The sequence below is a fragment of the Nelumbo lutea genome, chromosome 2, assembly GCF_056320005.1.
Source record: "Nelumbo lutea isolate HS-2025 chromosome 2, American lotus-T2T, whole genome shotgun sequence".
NCBI lineage: Eukaryota > Viridiplantae > Streptophyta > Magnoliopsida > Proteales > Nelumbonaceae > Nelumbo > Nelumbo lutea.
This window is the reverse complement of record NC_142685.1, coordinates 41,176,075-41,192,057: the sequence shown is the minus strand read 5'-3', so window position 1 is coordinate 41,192,057 and position 15,983 is coordinate 41,176,075. Positions and strand designations below refer to the sequence as shown.

At 39.5% G+C, this 15,983-nt stretch overlaps 2 protein-coding genes and 1 non-coding gene across 4 annotated transcripts; 1 reads left to right on the top strand and 2 right to left on the bottom strand.

Moving 5' to 3' along the window:
* Positions 1-893: 893 nt before the first annotated feature.
* On the bottom strand, positions 894-5,416 carry OXP1 (oxoprolinase 1). 2 transcript variants are annotated; one of them, XM_088971910.1, is made up of 3 exons: positions 5,261-5,416; positions 5,089-5,132; positions 894-5,001 (listed from the first exon to the last, which is right to left on the bottom strand). In XM_088971910.1, exon 3 carries the CDS (start codon positions 4,947-4,949, stop codon positions 1,131-1,133), a length of 3,819 nt encoding a protein of 1,272 aa, XP_088828036.1. In that variant the 5' UTR covers positions 4,950-5,001; positions 5,089-5,132; positions 5,261-5,416; the 3' UTR covers positions 894-1,130. The 2 variants fall into 2 exon arrangements, with proteins under 2 accessions (XP_088828036.1, XP_088828035.1); XM_088971909.1 differs by lacking the exon at positions 5,089-5,132 and having other exon boundaries at positions 894-5,028; positions 5,261-5,414.
* Positions 5,417-10,771: 5,355 nt separating this feature from the next.
* On the bottom strand, positions 10,772-14,838 carry LOC148870079 (uncharacterized). Its single transcript, XM_088972727.1, has 5 exons — positions 14,083-14,838; positions 12,925-13,072; positions 12,552-12,778; positions 12,245-12,421; positions 10,772-11,258 (listed from the first exon to the last, which is right to left on the bottom strand). The coding sequence occupies exons 1-5, from the start codon at positions 14,269-14,271 to the stop codon at positions 11,172-11,174; spliced, it is 828 nt and encodes a 275-aa protein (XP_088828853.1). The 5' UTR covers positions 14,272-14,838; the 3' UTR covers positions 10,772-11,171.
* Positions 14,839-15,079: 241 nt separating this feature from the next.
* Positions 15,080-15,151, top strand: TRNAH-GUG (transfer RNA histidin (anticodon GUG)). Its single transcript has one exon. It is a non-coding gene; the product is annotated as a tRNA-His (tRNA).
* Positions 15,152-15,983: the final 832 nt, after the last annotated feature.

The following is a 15,983-nucleotide window of genomic DNA, read 5'->3' as shown; positions in this document are numbered from 1 at the left end:
GCAACCAGAAATTTCTAAAAGCAGCAAACTAATAGAAGAATAAGAAGCATCCATCAACAATCAATGGAAAGATATGTAAGAGCAATGCTTTTTATAGCTATAAGCAGTCAGCTATTGAAAAGATTAGAACTTCTAAGCTGTATAAATAGAACTATAAAATAAAATAATTAAAATGAGATAACAATGAAAATACCTATGCAGCAAAACCTACTGGCAGTGAATCTCCTCTAGGTAGGTCCAGTGAACGCAAGATGGAATACCAGCAGCAGTGGTGATAAATCTCCTCTAACAGTGTTTTAGTGTGGTGGCAATACTGGTTAGGGTTTGGTGGAAAATGGGAAGATAAGAGGGAAAAGAAGAAAAGGGTTTTGTAATAGCCAATCAATTAGCTCAATCTCAGTGGGCCTGCAGGTAGTATTTTTTTATTTTTAGGTGTGTTAGTTTGAGGCTGTCATTCTTTGACCTTACCAATAGATATGACTGATTGCTGGTAAAAATATTATTTTTATTAAATAATAGTCATCACGTTTTGAACACATTTGTACCAGAATTTTCTTATGAATGCTGCTAAGAAACTGCCCGGAAAAACTTCGTCTCCCTGTAGTGAATATCCCTTTAACCTCCTTTATTAATTTATGAATTTTCAATTTTGATACTTGCATTTTGAATTATAAGATGTTATTTATTGCAATTTATTGTTTTTTTTTTTCATATTTTGGGTATTGCTTAGACAAATAGCGATTCAGCTTGAGCCAACTTGATGCAGACTCTAGGTAAGAGAAATAAATGGTTTCCTGCTTGGGATTTGAGGGATGGCAAAGAGAAAAAGAATTGCAAAAATATGGAGAAAATCAGTAATAACATCAATACAAGAGAGAATGAGAGATTAGAGATTATCTTCAGTAGGGTTGCAGAAAGCCATTATTTTGCTGAATTTTTTTCTAAAGCCAAGTCAACATCATATAACTAGCATACCAAGTTACAAGCAATACAAATAAGGCCATAATTTCTAAATCATTAATACGAACTTATCATATATTTCTAAAGTTCAGCAGGAAGCTCTCTGCAAAAACAAACCATTGCCAAGATCAGAAGGGACTGACAATTTAAAAGTCTCACATAAAAGAGAATCAAGGACAAGAACCCCAGCCACCACCACCTGGGGTTAAAATTTGAAGTATTTCCCCTGCCTGCACCTTGATTGCGTTCTTACCTCCAAGGTTAACCTTGCGTTTGTCATTTCTAATAAGGTAATTAACCCCACGAGCCCCATCTTTGCCTCCATTCATCCCTCTTGGTGCATGAACACGCCTTTCTGAAAGCACACTTACCACAACTGGTCGCCGGAACTCTATCTCCCTTACAAGCCCATCTCCTCCTCTATGAAATCCAGCACCTCCACTGTTTTCTCGAAGACCGAATTTATGCAATATAGCTGGGTAACGCTGCTCAAAAATCTCTGGATCAGTCATGCGGGTGTTGGTCATATGACATTGGACACCACTAGTTCCATCCCAGCTTGGACCAGCCCCACACCCACCTCCGATTGTTTCATAATAACCAAAAGAATCATCCCCAAAAGTTAGGTTATTCATACAACCCTCAGAACATGCACAGGCCTGAAATGCAGTAAGCACAACATCAGTAATTCTCTGAGATGTTAGAACATTGCCTCCCACAACAGCAGCTTTATCACTTGGAGACAGAAATGAACCCGTAGGGACATGGATTTTAACCGGAGCCAGACAACCTTGATTTAGAGGAATATCCACAGCAACCAAACAGCGTAGGCAGTATATGATTGCTGCAGCTGTTACTGCTTCTGGTGCATTCCAATTCCCATACACTTCAGGGCTTGTCCCACCAAAATCAAAAGTAGCTTCACCCTTGTTAGAATCAATCATAAGCTTTAAGTGTATGATAGACCCATCATCCATATAATCTTCTTCTTCAATAGCTACAGAATCTTTCTGCCCAACATCAGCTGACTGACCTGCAATTCTAGCAAACACTGACTTGAGCATTACCCTCACAGCCTCTTCTGCATTTGCCTGCACATGATTCATGTATGCCTGAACTGTATCCAAACCATACTGTTCAATAAGTTCTTTGATAAGTGATATTCCCCTCTGGTTTGCAGCCACTTGCGCTTGCAGGTCAGATAAGTTATCTTGAAGCCTACGGGTTCCTGGGATCTTACAATCTGATTCATCAGAACAGGGGAACTGAAGAAGTTTGGCAATTCCTTCTTCTTGGAAAATTCCCTTTTCTACAAGCTTGAATGCTTTTATTGCAGCACCTTCTTCCCATATGGACTTTGAGAAGGGTGGCATACTCCCTGGAGTTATACCCCCAATTTCTGCATGATGCCCTCTGCTTGCCACAAAAAATACCAGGTTCCCATCATCGAAAGCAGGAGTAATAACAGTTATATCAGGAAGGTGGCTTCCTCCTGCGCGGGGATGATTAGTGACCAAAACATCTCCCTCGTGCAAATTATCACCCCAGTAATTGATCTGCCATCTAACACTGCTGGACATAGCTCCCAAATGGACAGGGACATGGGGTGCATTAGCAACCAATCCTCCATCTGGACCAAACAGAGCACAAGAGAAATCAAGCCTCTCCTTGATGTTTGTTGAAATGGAAGTTCTCTGTAGGGTTCGTCCCATCTGCTCAGCTATGCCCATAAACCTGTGATTGAAGATTGAAAGCTGGACAACATCAGCCACCTTTTCCGCTACTTTAACAGTGGTTGGAACTGATTGGATCTCAATTTTGATGTTCCCGTATTTGGTGACAATGGCTTTACACCCAGGTTCTACAATCACAGTACTATTACCATTCATGATGATTGTAGGGCCTAGCAAGATATGCCCATAACCAAGATTCTCGAGTTTGAATAATGAGGTCTTGTGCCATCCTTTTCCAAAATAAACATTGTAATGGCCTTGAGCTTGAGGACTACCTGAAGCAGGTTCTAATGCACAAGGCTTCAAAATATTAGTTACTCCTGTACCACGAACTCTCACATCACAGATAAGGATATTCCGATTCTGTAGTTTAAATCCGTATTCCTGTTTGAAAAGCTTAATAAATTCAGTGGCATAATCATCTTCAGAACCCTCACTACTTTTTGGTCTCTTCACCATGATTTCAGAGTCAGTACCCTCGTACCTCAAGTTGAGATATGTCTCTGTAGTAATGTCTTCATCTCTAAAACCTTGCTCTCTAAGTTTCTGCCGTACTTGCTTCAAAAGAACAGCTTCTCTACGAGAGGCCTCCTGGACAGACTCAGGTCCATAAACGGCAGAATATGGCTCTTGCGACTCTTCAACAACATCAGCCAAACCCATCCCATATGCACTTAAAATCCCACAGAGTCTATGAATCAGCACTTCGTTCATGCCCAGGGACTTAGCAATTGAACAGGCATGTTGTGGTCCAGCACCTCCGAAGCATGCAAGCGCATGGTTCCTTGTCTCATGGCCCTTCATCTCCGTCAACTGCCGTATTGGGCGGCACATTGCTTCATTAGCTACATCCACAAATCCAAGAGCTATCTCCTCCACCGTCATGTCCTTCGTCGACGGATCCTGGCTCTTTCTGTATGAATTAATCGCATTTGCAAGCTTCTTGAATTCGTCTCTGGTAGCCTGCACATCTAATGGTTGATCCTCATTGGGCCCAAAGATAGATGGAAAATAATCAGGAATGACTCTTCCAAGAACCAGATTCGCATCTGTTACTGCCAGTTCTCCTCCCTTTCGGTAACAAACCGGACCTGGGTGTGCACCAACTGATTCAGGTCCTACCCGAAAAGCTCCAAATTGGAGCTTAAGTTTTGAGCCACCACCTGCAGCAACAGTGTTAATGTCAAGCTGAGGTGCCTGAATTATGGCACCCGCAATCTGGGTCTCTAGAACTTGTTCATAGCTCCCAGCATAGCGGCTAACATCCGTAGACGTGCCACCCATGTCGAAACCAATAAGGGGCTTCGTTGTTTCAAGCCCAAAAAGAGTCTGTGAGTAACCCACAACCCCACCAGCAGGGCCCGACAAGACAGCTTTGTGACCAGAGAACCTACTCTCCGGAGCGAGCCCTCCGTCGGATTGCATAAATAAAACATTGATCCTTCCAAGACCGTCGTCAAATTTGGATATGAACCCTGATAAGTATTCTTTAATAACAGGGGTCAAATAAGCATCCACACTGGCCGTTAGACCGCGAGGCACTGCTCGAACCATAGGAGATAAAGCCGAAGACAAGGAAACGTGCCTGAAGCCCATGCTCAGAGCCAGTCGTTCGACCAAACGTTCATGCTGAGGATAGGTGTATGAGTGCATTAGTACGACTGCTAAACAGCTTATCCCCTTCTCCAATAACCCTTTCAACAAAGGCTTTAGGGCTTCCTCATCGAGAGGCTTCTCAACCCTGATGAACTCACCCGAGATCCCCTTAACGAATGACGATGAATTAAGACTGGAATCCGGATTCTCCTTTTCCTTGTCAAGAGCGAGAACGACTCTCTCATCAACCTCTATAACCTCCTCGTAAAGATTGGAGGGCTTGGTAACAGTGAGGTCAAAAATATTGGGCCGAGCCTGGTTGCCAATCTGAAGCAGATCCCTGAAGCCCCGAGTGACGCAGAGAGCAATCTTCTCCCCTTTCCTCTCCAAAAGAGCATTGGTAGCCACAGTTGTGCCCATTCGAATCCACTCTATCTTATCCGTGGGAATCTTGGAATTCCGTGGTATTTTCTCCCCAGTAAATTCTTCCAGAATTCTCCGTATCCCTTCGACCGGAGCATCGTCGTAATTGGAGGGATCGACAGACAAGAGCTTCATCACCCGACAATCTGATCGACCTGGAATTTCAGCATACACGTCCGTGAACGTCCCCCCTCTGTCAATACAAAACCTGAACTTTTCCTCATTTAGACTCCCCATTTTTCCTGATTCCAGACCTTTGCAACTGGTTCTCAGCGCTAACTTAACTTGCCTACGGTTTTACCAAGAAGTGATAAACCTGAAAAGAAAAATACAGAAATAAAATAGAAAAAGGCTGAAAATCAAGCAAAAAAAGAACCTTATATTATCTATTTTACAAAAGCCATTCTATTGAACCGTATCCTGCAAAATGAAAGCAAACAATCCAAAATAAATAAATAAAATTCTGAGCTTTATCAGATATTCAGAATTTCAGATACATATAACTCATATTCAGGAGGAACGCTAAATCGAACGTGTCAAATACTGACCTGAGAGGAGTGTACAGGAGATTAAAGTTACCAGCTCGCAATGATCTTTCCAGAGTTTCTAGGTTCTCTGTTTTATATTAGAAGATGAGTGTGTAGACTGTAGACTGTCGAGTGTCGTCCACTACTCGAAGTCTGACGTGGGTTGGCGTTTGCATCCGCAGACGGCAAACTATCGTGAAGAGAAGTTGACATGGATTGGGACTTGGGAGATGAGAATAAATAATTTATGATCCCAGCCGTTGGAATGGCATATTTCAAGATGATTTCATGCCCACAGAACAACGAGTCCAAACGATTATGAATTTTTTTTTTTAACCAACCGATTATGAATTATTCCTAGATGAAAGATGTATGGTATATATAATTTTTTTTTGGTGGAAAACAGGATTCATCATTAAAAGCCAAAACAGAAATAAAATACAGACACCAAAACAGATACAAAGGCTAGGGAGCCGAAGAAACTACAAGGTAAGAAAAGACAACTACAAACTAAAAAGACTGAAAACCAAGACACGCAAGAGGAAGAGGAAGCATCATCGACAAAAAAAAACCAGTCTGATGTGTAATCAGTAAAAGTGGCTGATTCATTCAGCCCTTGAGATGCAACTCTATGTGCAGCTTAGCTTTGTTTGCTTGCCTACTAATCCAGCAAAAGGATAGATATATATATATATATATATATATCCAGAACACTACTATACCGAGCAATATAATCTTTTGCACAAAAGAAGACTTCCAAAGGACAGGAGTCACTTGACTTGGTCGAAAAGGAGACCAGCTGTTTACGATCACTTTCAACTTCAATTCTAACAAAATTCAATCTTCTAGCTAATTTTATAGCTTCAAGAACTGCAACAGCTTCAGCAAGATACGATGAACTAGCTGCACTGGGCCCATAATGCACAGCTACACAACCACCACTAGAGTCGGGAGTAATTATACCAAAAGCTGCACGTCCAGGACCAAGGCAGGCTCCATTAGCATTTAGCTTGATCCAGTTCAGCTTTGGCAGCTTCCAAAGACAAGGCTTGGTTGCATTAGAACGGAGCGCTTGATGATGCTCCTTCCTGAAATGATCTTTCTGCTCCAAGTATAATCTGTTAATCAGAGTTAACATATGAGCAGGAGAGGGTTTCTCATTATTGAAATTGCAATTATTCCTTGTAAGCCATAATGTCCAAAGCATAATTGCTGAAAGCATTAACAAATCAACTTTCTGGTCTCCAGTGTCGTTACAAATCTTAAGCCAGTTCACATACCACCTTTTAAAAGAAACATTTAAGTTTAGGACAGTCATTTTCATTCCTAAACCACAACCATACCAGATGCAACGAGCTAGGTCACAGCTAAGAAGAATGTGGGTCAAGGTTTCCTCTTGCTGGCCACAAATAGTACAGGTGGAGTCAGTTATTATGTGCTTGGCTTGCAGAAGGGATTTGATTGGGACTGCAATTAAACAGCTTTTCTAAATAAAAGTTCTGATTTTTGGTTGCACAGGTAGAGACCATATGGATTTCCAGAGAGATTTATCTTCAGGCAGTGCTTCTTGCCCTACTTAAACTCTGCTATGTTGACTCTTCGTAATGAAATAGGCAGACCTTACTATAAACTTACCTCGGGAGTGTGGACACCAAAAAATTTTATCTTCCCAATTATGTGTTGCTAATCTGATATTTAGGGTCTGATTAGCTACTTCAGGAAGAAAATTTTCTTTAATTACTCTTCTATTCCATCCCCTTCCAGCAGGCAGAATTAACTCACTAACCTTTTGAATCCCTGGCCTGTTAGGACTTGGACCTATAATTCTTCTGTTTGGAAGCCCTGGAATCCAAGGGTGTTGCCATATATCTATGCTCTCCCCATTTCCAATACCCCAACAAACTCCACCCATTAAGACTTCTCTCCCAACTAAAACACTCTTCCATCCCCATGAGCCTTGAGTTGGGAGATTTGGATCTAGAATGCTCTTACCTTTAAGATAGTTTCCTTCGATTACCCTGGCCCATAGGCTGGCTTGGTCTGAAATTAGTCTCCAAGCTAGCTTATCTAGAAGGGATTTGTTGAAGACCTGGGGATCTCTAAAGCCAAGACCTCTATTTAGTTCGTTCTCGCTTAACTGGTCCCAATTGGTCCAATGAATTTTCCTTTTCTGATTGGAGGAACCCCACCAGAAATCCCTCTGTGCATTTTTAATTGTTTCACAAACTTTCTTTGGGATTAAAAAACAAGATATGCAGGAGGGTATGGCTGCCACCACTGTCTTGAGCTTGATTTCCTTGCCAGCTTGGGAAAGAAATTTCTCTTTCCATCCATTTGTTTTTCTTTCTACTCTATCCACTAGGTAATCAAAGAGATTACATTTAGATCTACCAATTGAGGGGGGCAAGCCTAGATACACTGAAGGTTTCTCAACCCTTTTCAAGTGAGGCTTTTAGCTATCATTTTTTTTTTTAACTTCAAGGGCATTTTAACACTGGAATTTACTTTAGACTTTGTCATATTTATTTTTTGTCCCGAAGTAGCTTCATACAATTCAATAGGTTCCATTATTTCCTTGCCTTCCATCGAAAGACTTACCAAAGATGAAACTATCATCGGCAAAGAACAAATAGGATAGAGTTGGGCACTCCCTGTTTAGCTTTATTCCTGTTACTTTGCCCTCCACTTTCCTTGAAATGATAGTTGAAAACACCTCAGAGCAAAGGAGAAAAGGGTAAAGGCAACTCAGATCTCCTTGTCTAAGACCTCTATCTGGATAGACTCTTTGGCTTGGGGTTCCATTAACCAAAATCTGATAGGATACTGAGGTCACACACTTCATGATCCACCCTATCCATTTTTCACCAAACCCAAACTTTTCTAACACTTGTTTAAGGAAGCACAATTCAATTCTATCATATGCTTTGCTCATATCAATTTTAATTTCCATCATTCCGTTTTTTGCCTTGGATTTTTTTTTCATATGATGGAAAATTTCATGAGCAAAAAGGATATTATCTCCAATGTATCTGCCTTCAAGAAAGGCGCTTTGATTTGGTGATATTAGGGTATTCAGTTTTGGCTTTAGCCTATTAGCCAAGATCTTAGCAATGATCTTATAAATTGTATTACACAGGCTAATGGGCCTGAAGTGACGAGCTTCCTTTGGGTGTTTGACTTTGGGTATTAAAGTGATAAAAGTGGTATTCAAATCCCTAAGTAAAATCCCTTCTTTGAAGATTTCTTGAACTGCCCCTGCTCACTTCCTTCCCTACAATTCCCAAATATTTTTGATAAAACAGATTTGGGTAGCCATCTGGCCCAGGAGCTTCCCTAGGTTCCATTTGGTAAAGAGCACTCTTGATCTCTTCATCAGAGACTTCTCTCTCAAGCTCTAAGGCATCTTGCTAAAAAATTTTTACAGATAAATTGTTGACTGCCTCCTCTATTCAGGTTGGGCATGAGGTGCTGAATAATTCACCAAAATTGTTGAATTGGGCGTAGTTGTTTTTATTCTTATTTTAAGTTATTTAGTTAGGAAGTTGTTGGGCTTTAGGCCCATTAGTTTATGCTTTAAAGTTGTGACTGTTCAGCTACATTAGTAGCCACCCTATTAAGGCCATCATTGTAATATCTTATCCTTTAAGTTAAGTATAAATTATAATGAGGGGTTGGCGGTTAAGATTTATCTAAGAATCCTGGTTGACTTCCTACTCTTTTCTTCTCTACTGCTGAAATCTTCATCTTCCTCCTCTTTCCCTTCGCAAGAAATTCAATTAAATCCGCAATCAGTGATTTTTACTGAAGTGTTCAACAAAAACTTTACAAACTGCTTCCTGACCTTCAACCCAATCACCATTTTTATCTTTTAATTTCATTACTCTATTCCTCAACTTCCTATTCAAGGTGACTTTATGAAAATAGTTAGTGTTTCTATCCAGCTATCCCTCCACTTTAGCCAATTTGCTCTGGATTTTTGGGCCCAAAGTATTTCCTCTATTTTTAACAGAGTTTCCAGCTCTCCTCCAGTTAGTGTTTCTAGAGAGCTCTTGATGGAGATTATCTATGATCTCAGAAATCCTGCACTGGACATTACCAAAAATTTCTTTGTTCCATTTCCTTAGAACTTTTCTTAGGGTTTCATTTTTCTTATTTATGCTCTCCTGAGCTCCTTCACCAGTTTCCTCAATCCAAGATTCTTCAACTAGTTTTGGGCAGTCACTATGGGTTGTCCACATTTCTTCAAATCTGAAAGATCTTCCTTTCTTTGAGAGGTTTACCTCTAGGTCCAGAATAATGGGGGTGTGATCAGAACTGATTGTTACATAATGATTGATCCAGGCATCCTTAAATTTATTCCTCCAATTTATGTCGCATAAGCCCCTGTCTAGGACTTCCTTCACAAGTCCCAACCCTTCCTCTCGTTACTCCAAGTGAACTTTGGCCCTCCGCTATTTATTTCTTCTAAACCCAGTTGGTTTAACAAGCTCTTGTTTCTATCAACTTCTGACTTTCTGCATGGTCTCCCTCCCCATTTTTCATCTTTATTGAAAATCATATTCAAATGTCTAATGCACAACCTTCGGTTGCAGGTTTTTTGGGAAAGGTTGGTCCAACTATCAATAAAATTACCCTTTTTTTCTACCTATTCGGCTCTCCATAAAGAAAGGTGCTTTCCCACGGATTAAAACTGCCCCAAAGCATATAAAAGGGTGGTTCCCCTGCTACAGATTAATACTGCCCCACCCCGCAGACAGCAGTTGTCCGGTTTTTATCCTGTTCATAGTTTTCTTACCTACCTGCACAAATGGCAACGAAACGAACCCAAGTTCAACTCAAACAAGCTGAGGCTCTGCAAAAGGCCAATTGATTTAGTACAATGAGAATTTCAGAAATGGTTACAAACCTCTACCCAGAGACGATCGAAAGTGCAACAAGTGCAACAAGCAAACAACTTGCCTCACTCCAATTTTAGACTCGAATGGGTTGTGTATACAATCGTTTTCAATTTTCTTTTTGCCTCTTAGGTGGTTGGAGCCATAACTCCCATAGTCACATATAACCACGTTGAATAGAACCTATTAGAAGAATCAGAATGAAAAAAACAACAGAGGAAAGGTGCCAACCAGCGGGTTGGAAGGGTCTCCTGCTGGTCTAGTCGAAGCCAAGGTTTTAAAACTGTCCCGGAGAACAAACCGGTAAGGGGTCCGGTTCCTAGGTCAAAAAATTAAATCGTTCAAACCAAACGGTTAGCCATTTTAACAAAAAAATAAAAAATAAATAAAAAACAATCAAAACCGTTCAAACTGTTTGAAGAATTCAAACGATTAACCACCCGGATCAGCGGTTTACTAACCAAAATCAACAGTTTTTAAGAAAAATCCAGTTTTGGGGAAAAACAGAATGGTCAGGACTGGTTCCTGGCTTTTTCGATCCAACCATCCAGTCCGGTTTTGAAAACCATGGTCGTAGCCTAGCCCTTCAAAAAGAAAACAAAACAAAAGACGAAATTTTCTATCGGAAAAGAATACATTCATCTCAAAATCCTTTCTCCCGTTAAAAGAAATATAACTTACAAACTATTACAGGCCAGGCAGTTCCTCTTTGTCAATCAAATATTCAAATTTACATTACTGCGAAACAAGCTGCGAGTATAACTGATTCAGGCACTCTAAAACAAAATAAATTTTCTATTTTAAAATGACTAGCAACTTGACACTTGCCAAATAGCCAGCTGAGTAACTCAAACACCGAAATTGCCGCAACTGTATGTAGAAAGACGCAAAAGTGGATGGATGATCTCGTCAGCATTGGTTAACATGCAGAAGCAGAACTACGATTTCCACGTCGGCTCACAATTTTTTGCAGTATCAACAATATGAAGTAAAATACACGAGCAAATGCAGGGAAAATACGCTCAAGAGTGACAGGCTTAAAACACATCTGGACGAAAATGCCCTGGACTGGAACTATACTCATGTGCCCTCTGTAGATGGAGCTTCAGTGTGTAATTGTTAAGCTGCACCAAATAAAATAAGTTTCATCTCTCAGTATCCGCACAGATTATTCTAAAAAGGCAATTACCCAATGTTGGTCCCGCTATTCTGTTCTCACGTTTGTCAGCCAGTTATTTATTAGTTCAACCTTCAACGTTCAGGACATTGGCCAAGGAACTGAAAATGATTGGACACAACAAGGCTGGAGGAAGTACAGTCCCAAACAACTTTCATATGATAAAAATAAAATAAAAAGAGCCAATCCTTCATTTTTAATTTTAACCTTTTTTCTAATAGAGAGAGTTGGATCTAGAGGACCAACATGGCTGGTGATACCATACACATGATAATTCAGAAAAAACTTGGATGATCGACATGAAAACACCCTTATCAATTTTTGTTTATTATCATCTACTTGATAGAAAAAAATGGCAATTTGGTCGTTTTCTGCAAACTAGTCATGTTTCATAAGACAGGTACAAAAGCAAAATTCTTTTCAGATCTTTCCAATTGAACACCTTGAACAACTATACGACACTCATCAAGAAAATTTAACTGGTAGCATGTTACTGTACCTGGTATCAGCTCAAATCAGACGGGTAAGGAACAGTTTCCATAAGGAAGCCTCCTTTGGCCAACTTTCAACAAAGGGCTGTGTTGGAATAAGTGAGCAAAAATGGATAGGAATTCAATTTCTGTGTCCCAATGCCAAAGAATTCAAATGACTACTTTAGGAACACAGAATTGCCGGGCCCAAAAATCTCTAGTTTCCAACTTATGATCAACCCAAAATGATCGATGGAGTTTGCCCAATATTGAGCACATTCAGTAGAAATAATTCACTTTTATTTTTAGCTAACTTTCCTAAAGAGAAGGATCACAGATTTCCTAATCCCCACAGTAGTATAGGATCATACTAACAAAGAGGCATCTCTAGCAAGGCAGAGAGAGAAAGAGAGAGAGAGAGAGAGAGAGAGAGAGAGAGAGAGAGAGAGAGAGAGAGAAAGACCTCTGATGTTCGTAATTGTTCTTGGTACTGACTTATCATATGCTTCAACTCTTGTACTTCCCTAACCTTCTCCTCTTGCTCCAAACTTCGTTCATGCTGGATGCCAACAGCTCTCTTTAGTATTTGATTGTCCTTTAATAAGCTCTGCAGATGTTCTCTCAGAGAAGCTACCTCTTGCTGCTCCATGAAAAGGGTACCAAACCAAGGTAAAAGAGCTCTTGGTGAGAACAGAATAAATACGCATCTCCCACTTCAATATTTCAAGAAACATAATAACTCTAATAATTGAATGGAAACTGCTGAGTACCTCTTCTAATGCCCTTGCATGAGCAACAACATTCCTTTCAAAAACCTCTAAGATCCTAGCAGCACGACCCCTAGCATCATCGAGGTCTGTTGCATTCATCATTTCTTGAACAAAAATATCTACCCATTTAGATCCATCTGTACCTGTAGAGCTTGTAGATTCACTAGTTGAATAATCATCCCGTAAGTCTTCAATTTCCTGCCCTGATGTCTGACCATTTGTATTATCTGGATATAGACATGCAAAATTATCAGGGAAAGAAAGAGATTTAGAAGACTCATATAAGTAATTTGCTGAAGATAAACTAGTTTTATTACCCACTCTCTGGAGGAAATGGTACTGTAGCATATAGAATCCAAGAACCCATTCTGACCTGGAACATTGGGGCCATTTGCAATTGCTGTTGAACCAAGGCTCTGAGATCCATTTTTGGCAGAACCACCAGCCAGGGATAGAGCATGAAGATTCTCAATAGCATCTTCGATTTTATGATTGTGAGTATTGAGAATAGTTTCCACCACCTAAACAGTAACAAGAATGAAAGATTATAAGCTTACAACCTCAAACGTAAAAGAGAACCCAAAGCAACAAATGAATAAAATTTTATCATGCAGAGAGACGTAATGGACATAATTGCAGGAGTTGACCAAAGCATTAACATCAAAATTCTAATCCATGATAGACAAGCTTAGCACAATTAGCAGTCATGCTAGGAGTTGATCAAAGCATCAAAGTCGTTTTGATAACAAAAGTGATAAAACCATCCCTTCATGTTCCTGAAAGATGGGATGAAATCACATAGATCATTATATAAACTAAAACTAAAACCTCAGTTCATCTTCGAACAGAAAATCAGAATTTTGCCCTATAAATCTAGCTAAGTTATCTGCATAGAAAGTGTAAAGTCAATTTGAACTCCAATGCAACTTCAGACAACAAGGTCGCAAGTTTTGATTCTCCCTAAAGTCTCTAGAAGCATTGAAATAAATTGCAAACTCAAGCATGAATAATATCTGAAATTCAAAGGCTATTCACAGTCAAATGACAGTGCAGCAATAGAATTACATGCCCAATCATGGAGTTTCTAAGTAGATTTAGTCCTCATTAGACGCCGTGACTTATTCTTCAACCTCCTCCCAGGCCTCCAAAGCAAAAAAGAAAAACAGAAAAATATGCTTTTAAGCAACAAACTTTGCTCTGAAATTTTGTGAAAATAAGAAAAAACTTGTATGAAGATTTTAAAATAATTAAACACAAAACCGCACATGAATTCCTATGCAATTACACAGGTTGCATGACTATAGACTACAGAATAACATTAGTGGTTAATTCTTCCAAATAAAATTGTTTCTACGAGAAAGAACTCGATTCCGATCAAAACCAAACATACACATGAGTAACCATAGAATTTCGTTGAATTAATTATGAGTAAGATCACAAAAAAGGAGAAAGCATGTTAGTGGAATTCACTACAAAATTTAAAATTCAGCACATGGAAACGCAGAAAGAACCAATTCATCAGCAAGCGTACCTCACGATCCATGGCAGGGAACATACGGAGCAAGGTCAAGATGTTATTATCAGATCCGAACCCGAAATCAGCCGAAACGATCGGAGAACCAAGAATAGAATACCTAGATCTCTTGGCCGACGACGACGGCGTCGAAGATCCGAAGATTTCTTCGAAACCCAGACGCTTGCCGCAAACTCCTGCAGACATTGTCACCAAACCCTAGTATCCCCCCAAACCCTGAGGTTTGATCGGAAAGAAGTATTAAAAAAATAAAAGACAGTAGAAGCTCCTCCAAGGTTTCTGGGATTTCTGATACTCTCCGAAACCCTCAAAAAGGTTGGTGTTGAAATAGATTATAAACGCAACTTATCAAATAGTCCTCAACTTCCTTCTTTCGTCTCTTCTTTCTTTTAATTGGAATTTAATTTTTATCAACTGAGCACAAATGCGAAGCAGTTTTCGTGGGTTTGGTATCTGAGTTTGAAGAGGAGATGAAGATGTACCAGAGAAAGGCATGTGTATTGTGTAGCCGCGGAGCACTTCTCATCGTAGTCACGTGGGACGAGCGGATCTTACACCACTCACAAGACACTACGACAGCCACATATCAGGAACATCTCGGTTATCATTTAATTTCATCTCGAACTGACTTGAAGCAACTACTGCCACTGGCCCACCGCAAAGCAAAGCAATACTATTGGCAATCCTCAACAAGTGGTCCCACACTCCATCTCCATGGGCCTGGGGGTCTTCATCATCTTTCAACCCATCCACAATGAACTTCAATTCCTTTTCCACTTATATAGAACCTCGTAGATCGTAGCCAAGCCAATAATTAAGCTGGCATTTGGTAATTTATCGATACATTATTGACCATTCAAAGCTTTAAGCCCCTTTAACTCTTTATATTGAATTTATTCAAGAAGAGCTATTGATGCTGTTCATGTGAATGGCAAGGTTGAAATTTCCCTATTTTTCCTTTCAAATTGAATACAGTCTAAACCTTAACTACTGTGTGGCTGTAGTTTAGTGGTAAGAATTCCACGTTGTGGCCGTGGAGACCTGGGCTCGAATCCCAGCAGCCACATTGATATGCCCTTTTGCCAAAGCGGCGAATGATTCTATAATACGCTATTTTGCTTTTCATTTCCTTTTATTTTCTTGCCAGTGAGCTTTCTCCATCTCTAAATAGGGAAACCGGACGGGGAACCGTTCTGTGGTCCGGTTCCCAGGTTGAATGGTCCAACCGTCTACCAAACGGACAGCCCGTTTTGACAGAAAAATAAAAAGAAATTAAAAATTTTAAAAACCCCAAAAATGATCAAAACCGTTCCCGAGTTGAATGGTTTGACAGTCTGACCCCGGATCAACGGTTGACTGACCAAATCGATTTAATGTGCTAGGTAGAACCGCTACTTTAGTCTCTCTAGACACCCTAGAGGAATCATTTCTATTCATAATTATAGTCACAATTATCAAGTTTACATGAATTGGATAGCAGCACATTACAATCACTATCCAAATATTATCTAATATTCCCTTAAGTCAGTTTATGGTTCTAGGTAGGAGTGATCAAGAAAAATCGAACCAAAAATTCTAGTTTTGGTTAACTAGAATATATATATATATATAACCAAATATTATCTAATATTAACCAATAAATCGATTAACCAATAAATTCTAGTTTTGATTAATTAGAATATATATTTATAATATAATATTTTATATGCATTTCTAATTTTTTATTATATATTTATATATTTATGTATTTCTTTATAATATATTTTATAAAAACCAAAAAACCAACAAACCGAATCGACAGTTAACCAAACCGGTTGACTTTGGTTCAATTTTGATTATCGGTTTTCCAAAAAAAAAATGATACTACTGGTTTGGTTTGAAAATTAGGCTCATGGGTT

Bases quoted from the DNA above. Each gene is read 5' to 3' on its own strand.
- OXP1 (XM_088971910.1), bottom strand. From the start codon at position 4,949: ATGGGGAGTCTAAATGAGGAAAAGTTCAGGTTTTGTATTGACAGAGGG.
- LOC148870079 (XM_088972727.1), bottom strand. From the start codon at position 14,271: ATGTCTGCAGGAGTTTGCGGCAAGCGTCTGGGTTTCGAAGAAATCTTC. The intron at 12,779-12,924 runs GTCAGAATGGGT...GTCTATATCCAG, and splicing joins AAATGGCCCCAATGTTCCAG to ATAATACAAATGGTCAGACA. The intron at 11,259-12,244 runs GTCTTTCTCTCT...TATTTGGTGCAG, and splicing joins AACAATTACGAACATCAGAG to CTTAACAATTACACACTGAA.